At 40.4% G+C, this 22,036-nt stretch overlaps 1 protein-coding gene across 1 annotated transcript in view; it reads right to left on the reverse strand.

The window, feature by feature from the left end:
• LOC149200448 (Pseudouridine synthase family protein) overlaps positions 1 to 19,024 on the reverse strand; it is a 395,994-nt gene extending 376,970 nt beyond the window's left edge. Inside the window, exons 1-2 of the mRNA XM_089402743.1 lie at positions 18,776 to 19,024; positions 18,644 to 18,687 (exon numbers count right to left, since the gene is read on the reverse strand). Of these exons, the coding sequence (XP_089258869.1) occupies positions 18,644 to 18,687; positions 18,776 to 18,893 (162 nt within the window). The 5' untranslated portion in view covers positions 18,894 to 19,024. The remainder of the gene's footprint in view (positions 1 to 18,643; positions 18,688 to 18,775) is intronic.
• Between the last annotated feature and the right edge of the window lie 3,012 nt (positions 19,025 to 22,036).

Raw genomic sequence — 22,036 nt, forward strand, 5'->3', positions numbered from 1 at the left:
TTCCTTAAACAAGCTTGCTTTTTAGACTTGTCAAAGATAGGTTTCTTTTCCCAAGAGTAGAAAGACTTTCATTATCTGCAACTTGACCATCTGCATTCCTTCATCCTTCAAGATTATTGTTTCCATACATGGTGGAATATATACTAGTCATAATGCTTCTTCCAATAACCTTTTTTGATGATCCTTCTTTGCAAAATGACTACCTCTAGGCTCTAATATGATGTTAGAAAATGCTTGGATGAACTCTAATATGCAATTTGGTCCAATCTTCTCATTCTTTGATAGCTAGATGATTCGTATCAAAGCAACTTGATCATGTAGACTCTAATTCCTCTACTATCGTATACTTCCTTCTATGGTGTGTTAGTTTTTGTAGCATCGGAGGTGTTCTAGTCTCGAAACTTTGTGGAGAGGCTAAAACACATGAGCTCTCCATAACCCAAAAATCGTTTCTGGAAATTCCACTTAGAAGTGTCTCAATTAGATTATTAGTCTATTTTTTAATATTTTCTAAGTTTAAACTTGGAAAATTTGGTTAATTAATCAGAATTAATTGAGATAGGGTGTGAATCATCTAGAAACTCACACGGATCGACTCCGATATGATCTAGGCCCTTGATTAAGTTTTAATCTTGGTTGTTGGAGGTCCAACAGAAGATTATAAGAAGAAGTCGATGGGTAGATGGAGAACACACCAGTAGTGCGAGTTCCTTGGCAAATTGAGCTATCCAGTTGCAGAGGTCGACCAAGGAAGAAGAGTTCGAGCCAGAAGGGTCGTTGGTGTCAGAGGGGCAGGGACAGTGAAGCCGAAGGAAGATTTCCAGATCCGGCGAGTACATTTGCAGAGAGGCAAAAATATTTCCAGGAAGTTGCGCAGAGGCAGCATAGAAACTTCAGAGGGCAGTTCAATTTGCTAAAGGAAGAAGACGTTTTCAGTTCCAGAGGTCGGGCAGAGGTTCCAGAGGGCCAGAGAAGCATTTTCCCAATCAGTAGCAGGCAGGACAGCTTTACTTTCAATTGTTCCGAGCAGAGCGAGTGCGGGCTGAGCGTGTATCGGACTGCACCAGGGTGATGCAAAAGTTGTGCAGGACTAGGTGGACGGATTGATTTTTTGTGGCAGTCAAGTGTCTGGATTGCTCGGAGTGAGGGTAATTTCCCTCTATATTTTTGCCAATATTTTCTCTGCAAGATTTCCAGTATTCGGCATCCAGATTGTACTCAAATAAATTCGCTATTGCTTAATAATATAAAACCTCAACTGCTACACAGGTTTTCCCAAGTTGTGTTTTTCCAGGAACTTTTGTCCAAAAATAATTGTGTCATATTTCATGTGTGTGCGCTAGCATTTCTCAGTTTCCAGTGCTATTATTTTCCGCAGTTTTATTTGTGAAGGTTGCAATGTGATTCATTCGATATTTGTCGTAGCAAATAAATTGTTAAATTAATTAACAATTAAAAGAATTAATTCCTATTGTTGCAATAGGATTTCAGTATTGAAATTTTCAAATGATGCCATGCTTTATAAAAACAAGACTCTTTTGGAGAATGCAACAATGCATGCTACTCTACATTCTACTTAATGAAAGAAAGATAAATTGCATAAAAAACCTGGTAAGGATGGAGCTTCCTTCAATAGTAAAGATCCTTGGGATCTTCTCCTTTCGGCTTCTTCTCAGGTTCTCCCTTTTCTTCAACTATGTGAGCTTCACTTCTTTCCTTTCTTTTGTTGTTCATTTTGTTTGGATAATCCCTCTTAAAGTGTCCATACTCATTGGATCCAAAGCATTTAATCTTGGACATATTTGACTTTCTCTTGGACTTTCCAAACTTCCCTTTCTTCATCTTCTTGGACCTTGCAACAAAGGCTAGAGACCTTTCATTTGATTTGGTGTCATCCTTTGTCTTCATCCTAGAGTCTTCCAAGATACAAAGAGCCCATAACTCATTAAAAGGTGTAGTATCCTTCTTAGAGTAGATACTAGTTGCAAAATTGCTCCAATCAGCTGGCAAAGCATTTAATACACAAATAGTCATTTCAAAGACGGAAATAGTTTCCCCTAGCCCTTGCAACTAGTCCCTTATTTATGAGATCTTCATGAGATAAGTGGCCATGTTTTCATCCTTTGACTTACTTATTCTATATAGTTGATTTCTCAAGGAAGTCTTTTGACCTGATGTGCTTATAGAGTACAACTTTACCAGCTTGCCATACATAACCTTGGATGTCTTCAAATCAGCAACAAAGGGAACAAGATGGTCCTTAATGGATTCAACAATGACCCATTGTGCCCTCACTTCTCCTTTCTTGTATTTTGCTAACTCTCGAGTCTTCTCCTTGTCTAGTTCAACAACTTCACCAAGGACATATTCCATGACTTCATTTTCTGTGAGTGCCAAGTCAATCCTCTTCTTCCATGCTAGGAAGTTTGTTGATCCAACGAGCTTGTTGCTTTCCTTGCAAAATGTAGCCATATGATCTGTAGATTGAGACATAGAAGACAATATGATACTTACTTGTCAACCAAGAGTTCTCCTTTTTGATGATGTCTCCAACTATCTTGATACTTTCAAGACCTTCAAAGAGACTTCAAAGATGCCCTAGAATGATGACTTCTAGGATCCCTTCAACAATAGTGTCTTTAAACAACTTCAAGAGTGGATGATGATCCCAAGATTCTTTGATGCTTCTTCTTCTTCAAGATGATGGAGTGTACTAGAGACTTGAGAGCTTCCAACAAGAACTTGTCCTTTCTTCCTTCAATGAGAACTTGAACCTTCTTGAGATGATGAAATCCTTGATGTAGTAACCTTCCTTCTAGGTCAATAGGTCTTCTTCTTCTTTCCTTGTGTCCAAATGAATCCCCTTGCCAAGCAATCCTTTCTTATGTCAACAAGATGATCTTCCTGTTTCCTTCTCTTTGTTCACCTTTGCTCTGATACCATGTTGGAGAATGTAGTAGGGTAGCTAATTAAACTTTTCTCCTTATCCTTGATAAATGTTTGTGATCTTTATATTAGATTCTTTTATTCTTAGTTAAGTTCTCTTCATCAAACAGTTATCAAGAGCATAAACAACAAAGACAATAGACACAAGAAGTAGGCTCCAAGCTAGGGCAAAACCCCTCCAAGGGGAAAACCCAGAAAGAATCACTTCTCTTCTTATAGAATCTGATCAAATGAGAAAACCAAGACCCTAAGACCAAACTCAAGACCTCCTCCAAGGCCCAAGTCATCTCTCAAGAATCAATCCCAAACAAGTCAAAGTTTGACCAAGTCAACAAAGGTCAAATCTCTTCAAATCTGCGCTTCAAAAATTTCAGCCTTTTGCTTCATATCTGTAATTTCGGATTCTAGACTGTAGAAACCCCAAGTTATTTAGCATGTGTCAGCCTTTCAAAAGATCCTCCTTCAAGCAAGTCAAAGTCTCCAAGATCAAACTAGGTCAAAACAAAGTTTCAGCCTTCCTGCAACTTGAATGTGCAACTTTTGGCCTCCTGCAACTTGGACCTGCAATTTTCAACCTCCTGCAATTGTGATAGAAACCCTAGCCTTCGCACGTGTGAGAGAATAAGGCTCAAAAATTCGAATTTGGTTCTTACTTAGACTTTCTCTTGCCTCCTTCACTCTTGGTTTTCTTCCTTTTCTTACTAGAGATTGAACTTCTTTCTTGCAAATCGAATTGGTGACTAAAGAGGTCGAAGTTCCTTCTATATATAGGTTTCTCTTGTGGTCGAATTGCCTCTTCTAGGTCGACTTGTCATTGGCAGGGTCGACTTGTGCTTGGAGGTCCTTTTGACTTTCTAGACTCAAAATCGATATCTTTTTCATATTACAATTTGCCCAATAGGATCTTATACAAATGATAATGACTCTCTTCACTCATGACAATAAATCTTATGACATGACAAACGCTAGAAGCATGAAGAACATGCTTTTACCTAGTTGAACAACTAAAAGAAGCATGAAACCCATGCTTGAAAATAATCATTTTTCTTTCTTCTTTTGATTGTTACATAAGATATACATATTGACATGAGTGCAATAACAATTACGAAGACCGAAACTAGTTACATTTTCCAACATCAAGGAGGTATGGATCAAACAAATAGAATGCATGAAGGTGTAAGGAAAACAAGGGTTGCTATGCATGTCACAAATCAGCCTTAGGTTGTTGAAAACTATTGCAAAGTATTCACCTTGGAGAGCTAGGAATGCTACTCTAAAACAATGGTATGAAGGATACGTTATAAAATTTCAAACAACAAACTAATTTGCCAAATGCAAGCTTAATATAACAACAATGAACATAAGAGGGATTAAATCCTCACATTACATTATCCGAATGGTAGACACTCCATTATAAGGCCTTCAAAACAAGGGTTTTTCTATGACAATAAACAACATGTGAAAGAACTGCAAACGTAAAGCCTCACATACAATAGAGTCAATACCTCTAATCTTCCATTAAGTCTTCAAAAACATGATGCACAATGTAGCCCAAAGGGAGAACTCCCCAATCCCCAAATTCCCAATAACACTTACAAACAGACTGAAAGGTCCTCTTTATAGAAGAAATTTTCCTCCCGCTTACAAAAAATACATTATTTTCTAACTAATTCCGTGACAAATCAAACAAATAATATAATAATGGAGTACTAAGATCCACCCTTGATCAATGATATGCGATCTCCATCCCCTCCAATGGGGGTCACCCCATCTAAAAATTGGATGCAAAGTGCAAAATATTCTCAAAGAGAGAGGGCACACCACTAAAGTAAGCCTTTTATCATGTCAAAATGTTATATTGGTCCACATACATGCAGGCCAAGATAGGCTGACGCAGGGCCAGCGCTAGGCTAGGAGAGGCTGACGCAGTCCAGATTGGGCAGACACTAGGGTTTCTAGGGCAGATTGGTGCTGAGTAGCTGCCAGAAGGATTATCCGGGGTTTCAGCCAGTAGATTTGTCAGAAACTGTGAGGTATTACTGCCAAGGAAATTCTCTGTTGGGTAGGCCAATTTCGGCACCCAGATTGTACTATGATATTGCTTAATAAGAAAACCCTCAGATAGCTGCACCGGTTTTCCCACATTGGGTTTTTCCGGGGACATTAGTCCAAAAATAATGGTGTCATATGGCGTGTTTGTTTCTGTTTCTTTTAGTTGCTGATCTGTAATATGTTGAGCATGCACTGGTGTTTATTTTCAGTATTTACATTGTAAATAACTTGTTAAGTAAAATAACGAGTGGGTAGGAATAAATCAGATAAAGTGCATGGAGGGTTTCTAACTAAGTAAAATTAGAAACTTCAACAAACTTCAACAATGCTAGACCTTTCTGCCCAACATCCTCTGCACTGCCGCCTCCTGTACTGTTGTCCATGGTTCTTCTACTGCCACTGCTGCATCTGTACGACAGCTCCCTCTGCATCCATGTTGTTGCTAGTCCTTCCTCCCAGCATTACATCCGCACTGCACCTCCTCTCATCATATTGCATCGTGTTGCGGTTGCCCACTGCACTACAACTCAATTACTGAGAAGTAAGTAACTGATCTCCCAATTGACCTCCCTGTTGGGCTAGAAACACCCACTGATGCTGAAGCTCCCTCTACCGCTGACAAGTGCTCCCTCTCTCTGACCTTTGCGTTGCTGCAACAACTCCCTACATCTCGCACCGTTGCACACCTCGTTGTGCCTTCCTGCACTAGTGCAACACTCTTGTGCCTCTCACACTGTTGCAGCCTGCTAGCTCTATGTTGTCTCGGGACTCCTACACTGTAGCTCTCTCTGCCGCTCCATCCGCATCCATCTCTACCCACCCAGCCAGTCCTGCTACTCCTCGTCGGGGCTCCCGTAGCAAGGTCTAATCCAAGAGGTTGGGTACCTTGAGGATCCTACCCCTCATCGCCTATAGTCCATCTGACTACAGCTCGATGTCTCCCCACTTCCGCTCAAGTGGCGTGTGCACTCATGGCATAATCATCATCTGTCAAAACTTCCTTCTCTGCCCATGCTGGCGCTGCCTTAGTCTCATAAGACTCTCCCTTACTCTTCTTCCTTGGGCACTGGGTCACATAATGACCCATCTCCCCACAGTGGAAGCACTTGATCTTGGAGAGATCTTTCTTCTTCTGCGTCTCCTGCTTTCCCTCAGATGCTAGGGCCACATCCTCCTCCTCTTGTTGAACTTTGATCCCTTTGCTGCTGCTACCTATCTTCGACTACCGTCTGATCTTTTCCTAGCGAAGAGCTGCCCACATCTCGTCCCAAGGTAGGAGAGTCCCTTGCCTAGGATACTCTGGACAAACACTTCCCAATCTTCTGAGACAGCATTCAAGGTTGTCCTCACCATAAGCTCCTGATCTGGTGTCGCTCCTATAGCATTCAACTGGTCTCGGATCTCATTCAGTCCTCCGAGGAAGGTGTCAATCGATTGACCCTTCTTCATCTGATACGACCTCATCTAGTTCTCAAGCAGCATTCTTCTCTGCACAGAAGTATGCTGGTACAGATTCTTGAGAGCCTCCCACATCTCAACTGTTGTTTCCTTCTCGACTATACGTGGTACCACATGATCCTTGACCCTGTTAAGGATAATGCACTTGGCCCTCGCCATCGCCTCTTCGTACTTGTCATTATCATTGGGGTCGACTGGGATAGCTATAACCTTCAAGGCAAAGTTCTTGACACGATTCTTGTCAAGCACTGATAAGATTCTGGTCTTCCAGATTGCGAAGTTCGATGTTCCGTCCAGTCTATCCTGGTCTCTTACCCCGTGTAGTGCCATGACACTCCTCTACTTCCTTCCTGGAAGTTCTCTGTTCGACTCCTCTGAGTCTCTACTTCCCATCTGGAAGTTCTCTTCTGGACTCCTTCTGAGTCCTGATTTCCCTCCTGGAAATCCTTCTGCCGCTTGTCAAGATGCCCCCTACTCTGATCGTCTTGTGCAATTGCATTGTTGATCCAAGTTCCTCGACTAGAAACCCTCGGTAACAACTCCTCTGGCCCTGCTCTGTCAGGTACTGTTCTGACTATAGTACCTCACAGCTCCACTCTGCAATATTCCTGCAGCCTTCTCGACCCCAGCGACTTCCTCTCTGTGAACTGCGCCAGCCCCTCTCTGCCTCACGCTAGCTCTGCGTCACCCCGGATGGGTCTACGTCAGCGCTGGGATGCCCTGCGTCGGCCCTGTGTGTTAGCAACGCTGGCCTCTCTGAGGCTCTGCGCAGTTCCCAGCTTCTTCTACGTGGCTCTGGCTAGCTCTGCGTCACACTTCTTTAGCTTCTGCACTGTTAGAAATAGCGTCTGTCACCTGCTGTTTTCTGTTGCTATTGCTCCGCTTGGCTGATGTCTTTTAGTCCTCTTGTGATCTGCAATCACGCTCTGATACCATGTTGAAGTTTCTAAGTTTACTTAGCCTAGAAACCCTTCATGCACTTTATCTGATTTATTTCTACCTACTTGTTATTTTTCCTTAACAAGTTATTTACAAAGTAAATACTGAAAATAAACACCAGTGCATGCTCAACATATTACAAATCAGCAACTAAAAGAAACAAGAACAAACATACCACATGACACCATTATTTTTGGACTAATGTTGCTGGAAAAACCCAATGTGGGAAAACCGGTGCAGCTATCTGAGGGTTTTCTTATTAAGCAATATCAGAGTACCATCTGGGTGCCGAAACTGGCCTACCCAACAGAGAATTTCCTTAGCAACTATACCTCACAGTTTGAGAGAAATCTCCTGGCTGAAACCCCGAAAAATCCTTCCGACAGCTCTTCAGCACAAAACTGCTCCTGCAACCCAAGCATCTGCCTAATCTGGACTTCGTCAGCCCCTCTCTGTCTCACGCTGGCCCTGCGTCAGCTCTGGGAGCCTTTGCGTCAGTCACGCTGGCCCCTCTGGTGCTCTGCGCAGCACTTCATTGCCTCTGCATGAGCCCTTGCTGGCTCTACGTCACACTCTTTGGCTCCTACGCTACTCTCCCGGCACAATCTTTGCCTTCTTTGTTTCTTTGTACTCAATGCCCCTCAGCTGCTCTCCCAATCACTGATTCTATCTCTCTTAGCAAACCCCGCTCTAGAGAATAGAATGACTGATCATCTGGTGTGTTCTCCAAGTGACCCTCAAGCCTCCTCTTATACTTTTCTTGTTGACATCTCAACGGCCAAGATTAAGTCCCTAATCAACGGCTAAGATTAGATCTGGCTTGATCCATGTCTTTTGGACCACTCTAACACAGATTCATATTAATACACATTAATATTTTATTTTCCCTAAGTTTAGACTTAGGGACTCCATTAAAAATATTAATTATTTTAATATCTCCTGATCTATTTAGAATCTGCCCAAACCCTTTCTAGGTATTGGAGATGTCATGTGCCCCAACCTCTCCACCAAATTTCGTGGCTAGAGCACATCGGATGCTACCCCAAATCAACACAGTTGTACATCCGGTTACTTGGTCTTAATTTGTAATAAGAAAGAATTTTGACTCCATGAGGCACTGGTCTCATTTCTAAATCTAATTAAATCCTTAAGTCTTGCTATATTTAACCAAGTAGCTAGGCCACTCAACTGTGTCTCCCGGATAAGTTGGTTCCCAACTTGTCTTTCATCATTTCATTTCCATATGGACTAACCCCCATAGCCTGTTGTTGGGAGACAGTTAGAACAGAGTGGGCGGGGATCAGAGTGACAGCCCCCGCCCTGAGTTGTTATCGCGGTGCGTGTATAATTTGAGGGACAACAGGACCTATCTAAGGCTACTAACGATTCACATCAACTTCAACATTCTAAATAGAGGCTTGTTATTCCATGATCTCATATGTTAAACTAAGAAATGGGCCTTGTTACCACTCAAACAAGCAAGGGACCTAAAGGGGTTCCTAAGAGGGCAACTGCTAGGTTAAGGGCAATGGTGGAGGCTTAGCCCACTGTCACCACTACCAAGTCTCCCTGCTCTTTACGGACTTCCACCGATGGGAGGAGTCCCGTAGTGTAAGGATCACTTGTAAAGTATATGTCAATGGATAGGTGAGAAGTGACCCTGAAAATCTTTTCCCAAGGATGGAGTGAAGAATGGAACTTGCTTGCTCTTTAAGCACTGGACTTGGTCCACCAGGGGTAAGGGGTGAGTATTGGAGGGTTGAGGGAGGGAGGATAGGCTAATAAACTAGGTTCTCAATCCCTATAATCCTTGGGAAACTTGGATTTCCAAATGGTCCTTGACAAATAGTCTTTATTCAGAAATGGGACCACACAGGGCCAAGTAGACCCAACCCAGGCTCAGGGATGGAATGTAGCAACCAATGATGTTCCTACTTTGGACAAGGTGAGGGGAAAGGACCAAATAATAATACTTTCTTCAAAAGGTTGAATTGATCCTATTGAGGTCTAGCCTTGGGGATGCCTAAGCACAATTCGATCCTAAAGCTAGGGTTTGGGATTCCCGGAGATTCCACCATTAGAATTGCCTCAAATTTGGAGGAGATGAAGGGGACCCACCAGCGCAGTTGCCTATAGGAGATCGAACTTTTTTCCTTTGGTCAATTCCCAAGAAATTGATGCCCTAGGTGACCTAATGGGGCTAGACTTGGGGAAGAAGGGGAAAATGGTTAAAAGGGGGTTTAAATGATCACCCTTTTTGTGGGATCAGTGCCTAGTTCACTTGGGGATATGGAGTCAAGGATAATGATGAGTAAGAACTTGGTTTCTTGATCAAGGAGGCTCAAAAAGTCAACTTCGCCCAATGTTGAACCAAAAAAAAATGACCTTCAAGTATTTATACTTCAAAGCAAATGATGCAACCTTCTCAAGATAAATAAACCTTTAGGACATTTCATTCATATAACATTGGCCGATACATTAAATTAGCTAAAACATGCTCAATTCCACATTTCGATAATGCAGCAACTAGCCCTAATTTTAGCAATATGCAGCAACAAGAATAATAGCATCAAAATTTAATTACAAAGTTATAGAGTATATCCAACTAGCATTTTGTTTGCTCAATAAAGCTCCAAGACAAGAGAAATAGCCCAAATCCATACATCAAAATTCATCCATCTCCAAAAATATCCACCAAGGAAAAAGTGCGAAAAATCTCTATGATTAGAGAGATCCCAAGTCAAGTGATGATACAAATGAATGTATCTAACATCAATATATAGCCTCCTAAGGAGTTTGAATTAGCCTATGGGCTCCTAATGATAAAATAATGTGCAAATAATAACCCCTAATGATGACAAGCCCACCATACTAGCTCATAACGTAAAAACAAGCCTCAGAACGAGCCAAATAATGATGTATGTATGTTGTAGGGCCCTCCAAAGGCTTAATAACATCCTAAAGTGCCATATTGAGGAATAAATTCCTCGGAATATGATGGACAAGGTGGTGGCCCCTTGTTCTCCAAGTAGAAGACCTGTGGTGCTCTCAGTGGGTCTGAAGGCACATCAATGACCCCATGGGACTTCATAAGAATCAGAGATGTCTGTAGATCCTCTGCAATGGTCCGGGTGGTGAAATGAATGCTGCCATGACATCGTACAAGTGTTGGGACACTTGCCAAGAGTGTGGGGCTCTTATGGGGGTCTGTTGGGCATAGTGTACCCACCGTGTCACCATCGTCCCAAAAGTGGATCGCTCGAAATCTTTGAACATCCATGAAGATCTATGGACTGTTGTCTGCTGCTGTGGAAGCCTGTGGCTCTCTATGCACACCCTACATGTGCCAATGTGGACATCTGGGGTCAGGATCCCATATAGGGAACCCAAACCCAAATGGAAATCACCTGCAATCTTGTATAATATCCAATGTGTCGCTTAAGCTTCCAGTACAATCAGTCATTAGACTAATCGGGTAAAGGAGCTTACAAACCATGGATAATAAAGTGAGCACTTCATAATGGCATGCCCTTCCATAGTGGGCTTTGGCATGTGCATGTGCTAGTGTCTCAAAACTCCAAAGGGGGTCATCCAAGTACCTTATTAGGTGGTTTCTGCCCTTAGAGGGGATAGTATGTCCAAGGTACATCCTTCTAATGGGGCTGGCAAGTGACAAATAGGTGAGATGGAATAGGCAATGAGAGGGGCAGCCCTAAGCCACATAATGGGGCTTAGGGGTAGCTAGATAAGGGGAAACCCACACCTGGCTATATAGTGTATAGGAGGGAGCAGTCGTGGTACATGAGGTGCCTCGACCTTGATTTTTCCACCCTTCTTTATATGCCGCTTTTCCTTTTATGAATTTTCTTTAATTAACTAGTCGGGGCTCAAAGAACAAGAGCGTGATGTGTATAATATAGCAGTGATTACCCCTTTTGACGTAGGGCGGTTCATTCACCCTCTAGGGGTTAGGAAAATCATGGGTTCTTGAATGATAGAAGAAACTCATCTAAGGCCTATGGAACCAGGGTGACGGCCATGGATGGGGTAGAGCTCATGTGTCAGCTTTTGCTCACGTGTTAATTATTTTCATCCCGGCCATCTTTTGCGTTTTGTGGTACAATTTCCTGTTAAATGTGGCCATTTATGCTTTTCACTTTTTCTTTTAATTGTTTCAACCTCCAAGACATCATTCTAGGCTTGACCCAAGGTGGGGGCAAGGGGATAGGGAAGCTAGCCCTATGTGGACCCAGAATTGGAATGTGGACCCAGGTGGGAGAAAATATGAATGGGGGTATAGTGAGCAGATAAGGAGTAATATGTGCAGATAAAGGAGCGGGACCACGCACCCAAAGTCGGGGTTTCCCAAGTAGTACCATCCTAGAACCAAATGGTCAATAAAGGAGATCCCACGAGACTAAGATCCGAGGGTAACAACCAAAAGAGATCAAGGGGGCAGGAGCACAAACTAAGCCCACTCTTTCCGCCAAATCCCCCCATCAATCCATACCCAGAAGTATCCATGATAAGTAAATCCAATACTCAATTACCAAATGACAAGACATACCTTTAGATTCAAGAGGCCCAACTTCAAACATACGATCAATACAGGTGGGTGAGGGACCACATGGCTAGATTAGGTGGTAGAGAAATGGCATAATTGTTGATTTGGGGTAGCAATGGATGTGCTCTAGCCAAGAAATTTGGTGAAGAGGTTGGGGCACATAAGATCTCCAATACCCAAAAAGGGTTTGGGCAGATTCTAAACAGTTCAGGAAATATTAAAATAATTAATATTTTTAATGGAGTCCTTAAGTCTAAACTTAGGGAAAATAAAATATTAATGTGTATTAATATAAAATTGTGTTAGAATGGTCCAAAAGACATGGATCAAGTCAAATCTAATTTAGCCGTTGATTAGGGACTTAATCTCGGCCATTGATATGTCAACAGGGAAAGTATAAGAGGAGGCTTGAGGGTCGCTTGGAGAAGACACCAGAGTGATCAGTGATTCTATTCTCTAGAGCGAGGTTTGCTAAGAGAGATAGAATTAGTGATCGGGAGATGCAGCTGAGGGGCATTTGAATACAGAGAGATAGAGAGGCAGAGATAGTGCTGGGAGAGCAGCGCAGTAGCCGAGGAGAGTAACGCAGAGCTAGCCAGGGCTCACGCAGGGCCACGCAGATGCAACCGGGAGTTGCGCAAAACCTCAAAGAGGCCAGCGTTGCTGACGCAGGGCCTCCTAAGGCTGATGCAGACCCATCCGGGGTGACGTAGGGCCAGCGCTGGGCAGAGAGGGGCTGACGCAGTCCAGAGAGAGGCTGACGCTGGGGTTTCTAGGGCAGATTGGTGCTGAGGAGCTGTCGGAAGGATTATCCGGGGTTTCAGCCAAGAGATTTGTCAGAAACTGAGAGGTATTACTGCCAAGGAAATTCTCTATTGGGTAGGCCAGTTTCGGCACCCAGATTGTACTCTGATATTGCTTAATAAGAAAACCCTCAGATAGCTGCACCGGTTTTCCCACATTGGGTTTTTTCGAGGACATTAGTCCAAAAATAATGGTGTCATATGGTGTGATTGTCTCTGTTTCCTTTAGTTGCTGATCTGTAATATGTTGAGCATGCACTAGTGTTTATTTTCAATATTTACATTGTAAATAATTTGTTAAGTAAAATAACAAGTAGGTAGGAATAAATCAGATAAAGTGCATGGAGGGTTTCTAACTAAGTAAACTTAGAAACTTCAACAACAATGAGCTAGTAGGAGGCATCAAGGGGCTATTGGCTGGCGACTGAGGCTCATCATGGAGAAAATGTCTCGTGGGGATATCACCCACAAAGTGGTGGGTAACAGGTCCATCACAAGTTTCTTTAAATCTTATTGGGAACTAAGATAGGCTTGTCCCCTATCTCCACTTCATTCTAATTATAATTGAGAGGCTAAGCAAGACAATAAAGAGATCCAATGTGGAAGGACGTTTTAATGGCATAAGAATTGCAGGAGATATTAGTGTTATACAGCTTTTATTTGTTGATAATATACTTTTTTTCTAGTTATGGATCTATAAGAGAAGCCAATCTTATTCAAGGGATGCTTCAAGGTTTTTCTCATGTCATAGGAATGTAAATAAACCTCAAGTCGCCCACTCTAACTTGTTTTCAAATCAGGTAAAACATGATCAAAATATTTGGACCTTGTTACCTTATCAACTAATACAATTCGATGATGGTATTAAGTATCTTGGATTCCCATTAAAGGCTAATGGTTACTCAATCAAGAATTGGATGTGGTTATATGAGAGAATAGAGATGAGAATCAGTTACTAGTGTAACAAATGGCTATTCATGGTGGGTAGACCCACCCTTCTAAAAAGTGTCATCGAAGCAACACTTGTATATTTGAGGTCCTTGGCAACAATTACAAAAAGTGTCATTAAAAAAAACAAGAGAAGGCATGTAGATACTTATGGCATGCAAGAAGGACAAGGTTAGCATCCCTTTGGTTAAATGGCAGTACCTAACAAAGCCATAGTCTTATGGAGGATGAGAGTTTGATGACCTTAATCTTTTCTCCAAAGCATTGCTGGAAAAAGAGATATGGAGAATGGTTGCTTTCGAAGGGTTATGGCAAGAAGTGATGAGGAAAAAATACATTACACAAGCAAGAACAAAAGCTTGGATCAGAGCACCTGAAAATAAATCTTCATGGTTGTTTATTTTTTGGAAGGCATTGATGGAGGCCTACTCTATCATAGGAGACCACCTTGCCTAGTCAATAGGTGATGGACAAAAGGTAAGAGTGGAATCGAAACCTTGGGTTGGTTGTTCCCAAAATTTCAAGCTATCTCAAAATATGATCCAATATCTACATTCAAGGAGCAGTTATCACCTTTCAGATGTGTTTGATTGGGAGTAGAGAGGATTCAATATCTACATCCAAGGAACACTTATCACCCTTCAAATGTTTCAGATGAGGAGTAGAGAGGATTGTGGGAAGATTGTTGAGGTGGTTGGTTTGGAGCGAGAATGGAGAGATGGAAAGTGTACAAATCCAAATTGTTGAAAGGTGTAATCACATTAAGAGCACAATGGGACTCAATGGTGTGGGCTCCAAACAAAGTTGGTGGAATAAACAAGGTCTCTTTGGGATACAAGGTGAGTGTCCAGCTGGTAGAAAAATGGAAATGAAAAGTAAATTAGAAGCCAAAGTGTTAGCTTTTGGGTTGCTCCAAAAGTGTTTGCACCGAACTAGGGATGCCTTCAAGTGAGGTGGGTTGCGTGACCTTAGACTTTTTGGTTGAAGACAATTAAAGTCCTTTGTGGACTATTGTTTGCAATTTGTTGAAGGCCCCTCTGTCGGCAATTGTTTATAGTTTGTTGGAAACTTTGTGTGGGCTATTGTTTACACTTTGAGCTTGGTAATTCACTATTTCAGGATGTATGATATATGGGAAAAAAAATATCTTCATGATTTTGATAGATCTAATCCACTTGTATTGGTCTCATATGAGGAGGTGATCATATTTGCACGAAGTCCTAAATAGCTCATGATGTGGTGTCTAAATATTTTGGCCTGTGAAGTTGATAACAGGGATGTTGAAGTTCAGTAGATTGCCAATGATCCAGGGTTCTATTCCTTCAGATTCATTGGTGGTCAAGCCCATATCAGAAGGGAGGTTTTAGATGTCGTGATAGTATCATGTTTTGTCAGAGATAGTAAGACTTTTAAAGCTTATAGGATCTACAATACAGCAAAAGATTGTGGTGAGCCAAGATTTGAAGTTCGATGAGGATGCATGGTTCTCTAGATCACACATATCTCCTTTAGTGACTATAGGGAGTGAGGAGGTTATTGTTCCAAACTCTAGTTCAAAGGCAAAGAGAAGAATTGAGTCCACACATGGGCAAGGAGAAACTAAGGAAAGATACATCCTTACCCTCTACTTCAATCTGCAGGAAGCCAAGATGGCTTACTCAAACATTGCAAGATGGACAATAGCATGTAGGAGTGCCTTGATCATCAATGAGGGCAAGTTTACCTCTTAGGAGATATATTGACCATATTGCATTAGCTACTTCTGGTTGTTTTGAGGTAGGGATGTGTGATGCTTTGATGGAGGAGAATGATGTTTGGGTGACCATTCCTTTTGAGGTGTCAATGACCAAGTCTAAGACAACAACAAATTCAGATTTGAAGATGTGAAGTTTAGTTAAGATTCAAAGGGAGAAGACTAGTGTTGGTGAAAACATTTTCCTCACAAAGAGGAAGTGTTAGCTTTTGGGTTGCTCCAAAAGTGTTTACACGATGTTGGGGGTGCCTTCATGTGATGTGGGGTGCATGATGAAAGCCTAGCCTCTTAGTTATATCTAAGACTTTTTGGTTGAAGACATTTGAAGAGATTTCTATATGTGATTGATTGACCTCGGATTTGTTGCTAAATGTGGTATACTTCTTGATGAGGTGATTATCTTATGTGGGAATCGAGATTAATGTCTTCTACATGGTACGTGTGTTGAAGACAATGGTTGCTTGTATGAGTGTTGGATCTACCTTGGAGGATACGCATTGGGAACTATGAGGCAGGGCACTTAAACCAAGGAGCATTGGGACCACTTAGCATGCCTTAGAAGGATGAGCGCTTGACTTGAGGACACATGGGTTAAGGGTGTATTGCTTTCAGTGGTATATGGACCTAAGACACTAATGTTGAAGAGGAGCTTTGGATGCTTGTCTTATAGAGTGAGTGTAGAAAATCCACGAAATTTTGATTTGCTAATATGAACAATCTGAAATATAATTTCTTTTCATATAAACATAAAATTTCTCTACTAAACTTTATAGCATAATAGAAACAAAAATAAACACAATCACACAATACAAATACAATATTTTTCTAGGGAACCCAACTAGGAAAACCCTCTGCTTGATTATTGATAAAAACTTAGCATTAGATCTCCTACAAATACGACTTATTTCACTCTGAAAACAAACTTGTTTTCCTACCTTGAACCAGGCTTGAAACCCTTGCAAGATTGTTGATCCCTATCTGCTCTCTATCAAACTCACACAAGCCTCAACACACAAGCACCAACCTGTAATTTCTATTGCCTTGTCTCACCAACTCGTGCTCACAAGACAATGACCAAATTGTGCATTCGTTCCTCCTTACAAGCACTTCGATTAGGCTATTATTAGCAAGTTCTATTTGAGGAAAGTCGAATTGTTGATTGACTAGTTAACAAAAGCTCACTGGTTGTGTTAACTCATCCTTCCTATAATTTAGGAGCCTGACTCAATCAACTCGTCCTTTACCCAAAATAACTCGCACTAGAAGACAATAAACTCGACCTTCCACTAATTAGCACTAGTCAACTGCTTCTTGCACTCCTAACTTTTAGGAATTCACCCTAAATTTTAGGAACTCGTCCTATTTTTTAGGAATTAGATCCTAACTCATAGGAACTCGTGCATGCTCAAGGAGAAACTCGTTGTGGTTCCTTTGATTAAGGCACAAATCAAGGAACCCTTTCTGGCTAACATTTTCAACAGTGAGGGGCTTTGAGATGAGGAGTGCTTGACACTTAAAAGCCCATGTTTGAAGAGTGCTCCATTTGGGGAGCATTGTATTCACATGTGTATACATTGGAAAGAGAGCGCTTCACATGGAGACCTTATTTTGAGGATTAGATTAGGTTGCTCGTGGGCATGGTCCACTTTACTTTTGCTTTCCTCCCTTGCCTATTCTATATAAAGGGAGAAGAGACTCTTTAATTGTGATAGTCATGCAGAAGTATGTGAGAGTTCATTAGATCATTTGTATCCTAAAGATGAACTTATCTTGAGTCTTTGTATTTGTCTTTATGCAAGGGAGAAAGGCACCAAGGTTGTGAGAGGGCAAACCTAGAGGAAACTTGCAGTGCTAGGGTTTGAATCCTTGTGTGACAAATGCCTAGGGTTTGTGGCAAAGAAACCTTAGGTGAGATTTGAAGAGCTTTGTTTGGAGAGCTTGTGTGAAGCAAACTTGGAGATATATCAAGGGTGGACTTGTTGGTGTTGATGCTAGCTTGGTGTTGTAGCTAGATGGCTTGATGAGATGCCTTGCTAGGCCTTTGTATCATCAGGTAGGATTTGCTATTGATGTTGGATACCGTACTTGGGGTTTGAACGCATTGGAGACCCCTACCTTGTGATAAGATTGAAGGTACCAACTTGTGATAACTTGTTGGTATGTAGTTGTAACTTTCTTCCTATGTGTATAGTAAGTGTACTTTTCTATCCAAACTTTATGTACTCACAGATCTGATTTTCAACTTTTATTCTGATGATGAACTGGTAGTTTCTAGGGCTGTTTGGTATGTTGATTTATCATGAACATTTAGCAGCTTTTGTTGAGTGATTTGACAAATATATAGAAGGTAAGAGAGCAGATATGTGGTTGTAACAAATCTGTTGTTAATAAGTTATTTTCAAATTTGTTATAGGTTGAGATTTGTGCCCTAAAGACTTCAAACATATTTCCTTGAAGTGCAATTGTCCGTTGCATGTTTTGGGCTGCCTTGTATAATTGGTTGAGAGAAGTGAAATATATACTACTATCATTTTTATTTCAGGTTCAGCCCTAAGGCTGAAAGTTCACAGGAAATAGATCTGGAAAACCCCATCTAGTTAAGGTGAAATTTCTGAACTTTCACTAAGAAATGGTTTCTCGAAATTTCCACATGAAGGCCCCACACATGGCCAGAATTCTGCTTCTGGTTAGTTCGGAACAAACTTTTGACATGGGACAGCCTTCAAAAAAAGGTCTTGGGCTATGTACAGGATGAGGAAAACATTCCCCGCCTCCTTCTATAAAAAAGGTCTTGGGCTATGTACGCTTTGTAGACAGGATGAAGAAAACATTCCCCGCATTTTTTTATAATGTCCCTTTGTTAAGGAGATATGAGGTATTGTCTAGAAAATTATGGTAGAAAAAAGGCCAATGGGAGAAACAAATGTCCCCGACTTAAATGAGCATGGCATCTTAAAAGTGCTTTCAACTGAAATACGAGTTGTAAGTAATTGGCATTGACATGAAATACAAGACCAAAATCTTGCTTCTGAAACAATGAGACAACTGTATGAACAGCAACATCAGATGATCACACCGTGTGGGCCGAACAATATAAGCATAGTGCATTGAATTTAAAGTTAAGTAGTGCGATTGCGTAAGAGAGTGTGTTGTGTATCTGTTACAGAGAATATTACGTACGTGCGCAATGAATTCAAAGTAATACGGCCGCACCATTCGCCTACCTGCAAATGAAAGCAGCTAAACCATTAAAGAGTACACAAATCGAGTATTTATGTGAAGAAAAGCATGGTAGAGGGTAAAGGAAATTACCATCATAGAAGATGTAATCCTCGGGCTTAGGAGGGTTTAGTGGGGTTTCCCACTCAATCTCAATCTCCTTTGGCAGTTCCCTCTCACAGTTCGCCTCTTCCACCGCCATTGTTGTCATCTGTATTCACTCCGTTCTATTTATGGATGTCTCACTCGTTATGTTGGGATGGCCTCCATTAATACTTTTTGGGGGCATATCAAATTTGAAGCAGTGCCAATACCCGGGCTTCTGAGCTTATATAGACTAACTTGAATGAAATGATCTTGTAAAACCTGGCAGGGTGATTTTATTAACATATTTTTTCAAAAGTAAATAAAATATATATTTTTTTGTTTAATTTTTATTTTAAAATGTAATTTATTCCATTAATTATTTTTTCAAAATAAAATAGATATAATATTAAAATATAAAGTTTTTTCCAAGACTTTTTATATAATAATATCATATAATCACAAGGATAAACTTTAACCTTTAAAACACTTGGTTTATTAACCTTACTTCATATATTGTTTTGAAATAGTTTACCATAAAAATATTTTGTTTTTAATATTTATTATTTTATAATAATGAAAATAAATAATTTACTTTATTATATAAGTTATAAAATATTATATTTTTTTTTTTTTACCGTAGCAAGACTTTTAATATAGTAGTGCATGGGTTTTGGAGTGACACTGAATGGGTATTTTCTTAAGGCACTCTATGCAAAAAGGTCAACCATGTAAAAAAAGAAAAACAAGATCTTTTATATAGTAACATTCTATTAATTTATTTTTTGGAAAAAATATTTGTATTATATAATTATGTGCCTAGTTCACACTAAATACATTAGGCATTACAAAGTTAATTCATCAAATTTGCATTCCCTAGGTGCCCATACAAGTGGCATCGCCTACATTTGTAAGGTATGTCCTCGTAATCCAAATCTTGGACCTAGCTTGAATCGAGATGGAATCGGGAAGGTCAAAGGCTAGATTTAGCCCAACTAGGATCCGCAACATCACCATGTAGCCCAATTTTATGTATGGGTATCAGCCCCATAAAAGAAGCCCATAATCTTTCCAATCTCTCTAAATACTTCATCAGACCAGAGTTGTAGTGGAAGGGTCAGAAGCCGAACCCAAATGGGTACCACTGAGAGCAACTCCATTTTGGCATTGAAATCTACAATCCATTTTTTAGATACAAGGCCCGTGAACCCCACTACTGTCTTTGTTGTAGAAATATTTCCACCTCTTCCCGAGATGTTGTGAGCCAACCCATCCATCCTTCTGTGAGGATTAGGCAACGAGGGGTGTAGCGCAGTATAGAGGAAAGTGATTTGTAGTCCAGTTTCTTATGACTGTTATGGCAATTTTCTTACTTTCAAATCGACTCAGCACCACGGTTTCCTCCATCTTTGAGATATCATTGAGTTTGAGATCTTCCCCAAGAACAAGGTAGAATCTGTCAGCCTTTCTCTTTACACATTTCTTGCTTGTTGTTCGTGTGTCCTTCCTTGCCATCCGGAGGGAAGTTGACCAACTTTTTGTTGATATATCGCCACTATACATTTCCCAGCTTAAAATTTTACTAAGGATGTTAGGTCCTTATAATACTAGTGTAACCCTCATATTGTTATTATTGTGCCCCATAGAAGCCCACTATTGTTATTGTTGTGCCTTACATTATTATTATTATGTAGGCCCTGATTATATTGTGACCTTTTAAACTCCTATATACCAAGTAGGTCTTGTCATTTGTATCATCCAAGAATTGTTCATTTATCTAATGCAAAAGGAGGTTTCCCCTCAAATAAGATTATTTTCAAGTCATAGATCTATCTCTTCTTCTATTTTGTGACCTGGTTACATAACATTTGGTATCAGAGCTTTGGATCCTAGGTTTTCGCTACTTCAAATGGGCCATCTTGGCATTTTCGCTATAACTTTTTTTTCTACAAGGCTTTAGAAGATAAAATTTTGACCACGTGGAGCCAAAATATTATTGAAGTTCATATAAAAATTTCAGAGCTTGGTTCACTATACTCCATAATTTTGTCTCAAACAAGTGTCTCGAGGAAAATCATCGTAACTTTTGTTTCGAGCATCCAAATTGAATTTCCTAAAAAGTAGCTAAAAGTGCATGGACTATAGTTTCTTGGCTATCATTTTAAGAGCCAAAGGTGGAAACAATGACATGTGGCATTCCATACAAGTTTCTTCTACTAAACTAGTCCATAAGCAAGACATCTTGGGAGATTTAGCATAACTTAACCTTGAAGATTCCAATCTTAGTCTAATTAGTGGTGTTGGAAAGAGGACACAAAGAGCTACCATAGGACAAAATTTCAAACCTTGAGAGGTCGAAATTATAAAGATACAATAGTTTCAAGATCAAGCTCCAAAAAGTAAGAAAAAAAAGGTGTGTATTTTTTAAATTTGCATAACTTTTGTTTGAAAAAATAGTTTGAAGTGAATCAAAGGGCATAGTAAAGCATAGATATCATTATTTCGTTTCAATATGTCTCACAAAAAAAAATGGATATTCCCAGTAAGCAACTAGAAACTCCATTATGATGCATGAAGAAGACGAAGAAATTCAATGATATATCAAAATTATGAGACCAAGTGCAACAAATTTCGCTCTTGCAAAGAGTAACCAAAAAAGAATTGGAAGCGATGATGAATGTTACGTTTAATGGTTTAAAAGGGGACATGGATGGTTTGACAAAGTTGTTGCAAGAAAGGCTTCCTAGTGGTGACAAGATATTCCATGAAAATAAGGATGAGGACAAAAGGAATATGAATTATGATTTTAAAGACTCCAACAGTGGATTGAATACTAACCAGATTCCAAAGATCGATATGAAGAAGTTTTATGGCAAGGATCTGGTAACATGGATGTTACAGATGTTGCAAATGGAGCAATTCTTTGATCTACATGATGTGCTACACACACAAAAGGTACACGTTGCATCTTTATATTTAGAACCCAATCAGATTATGTGGTGTCAATGGCTTTGTTCTTGTAAATCAATTGTCACTTGGACAATCTTTATGGAGGAATTGGTAGCATATTATAAGGATACAAAGAGAAATACCTTATTTAGCCAATTGATAAATCTTAAACAAAAAGGTTCAACGGGGGGTCACATTGAAGACTTCCAAAGATTGAATATCAAGGTACCTGGTATTCCAAAGGAGCATATTATTGATGTCTTCATAGGAACTTTAAAGGATAAAATCCAACATAATGTTCGCCTTTGGAAACCTAATTCA

The sequence above is a fragment of the Pinus tabuliformis genome, chromosome 2_1 (genome assembly GCF_031772625.1).
Source record: "Pinus tabuliformis cultivar Carrire ecotype Pingquan chromosome 2_1, CPIR1, whole genome shotgun sequence".
NCBI classification, from domain to species: domain Eukaryota; kingdom Viridiplantae; phylum Streptophyta; class Pinopsida; order Pinales; family Pinaceae; genus Pinus; species Pinus tabuliformis.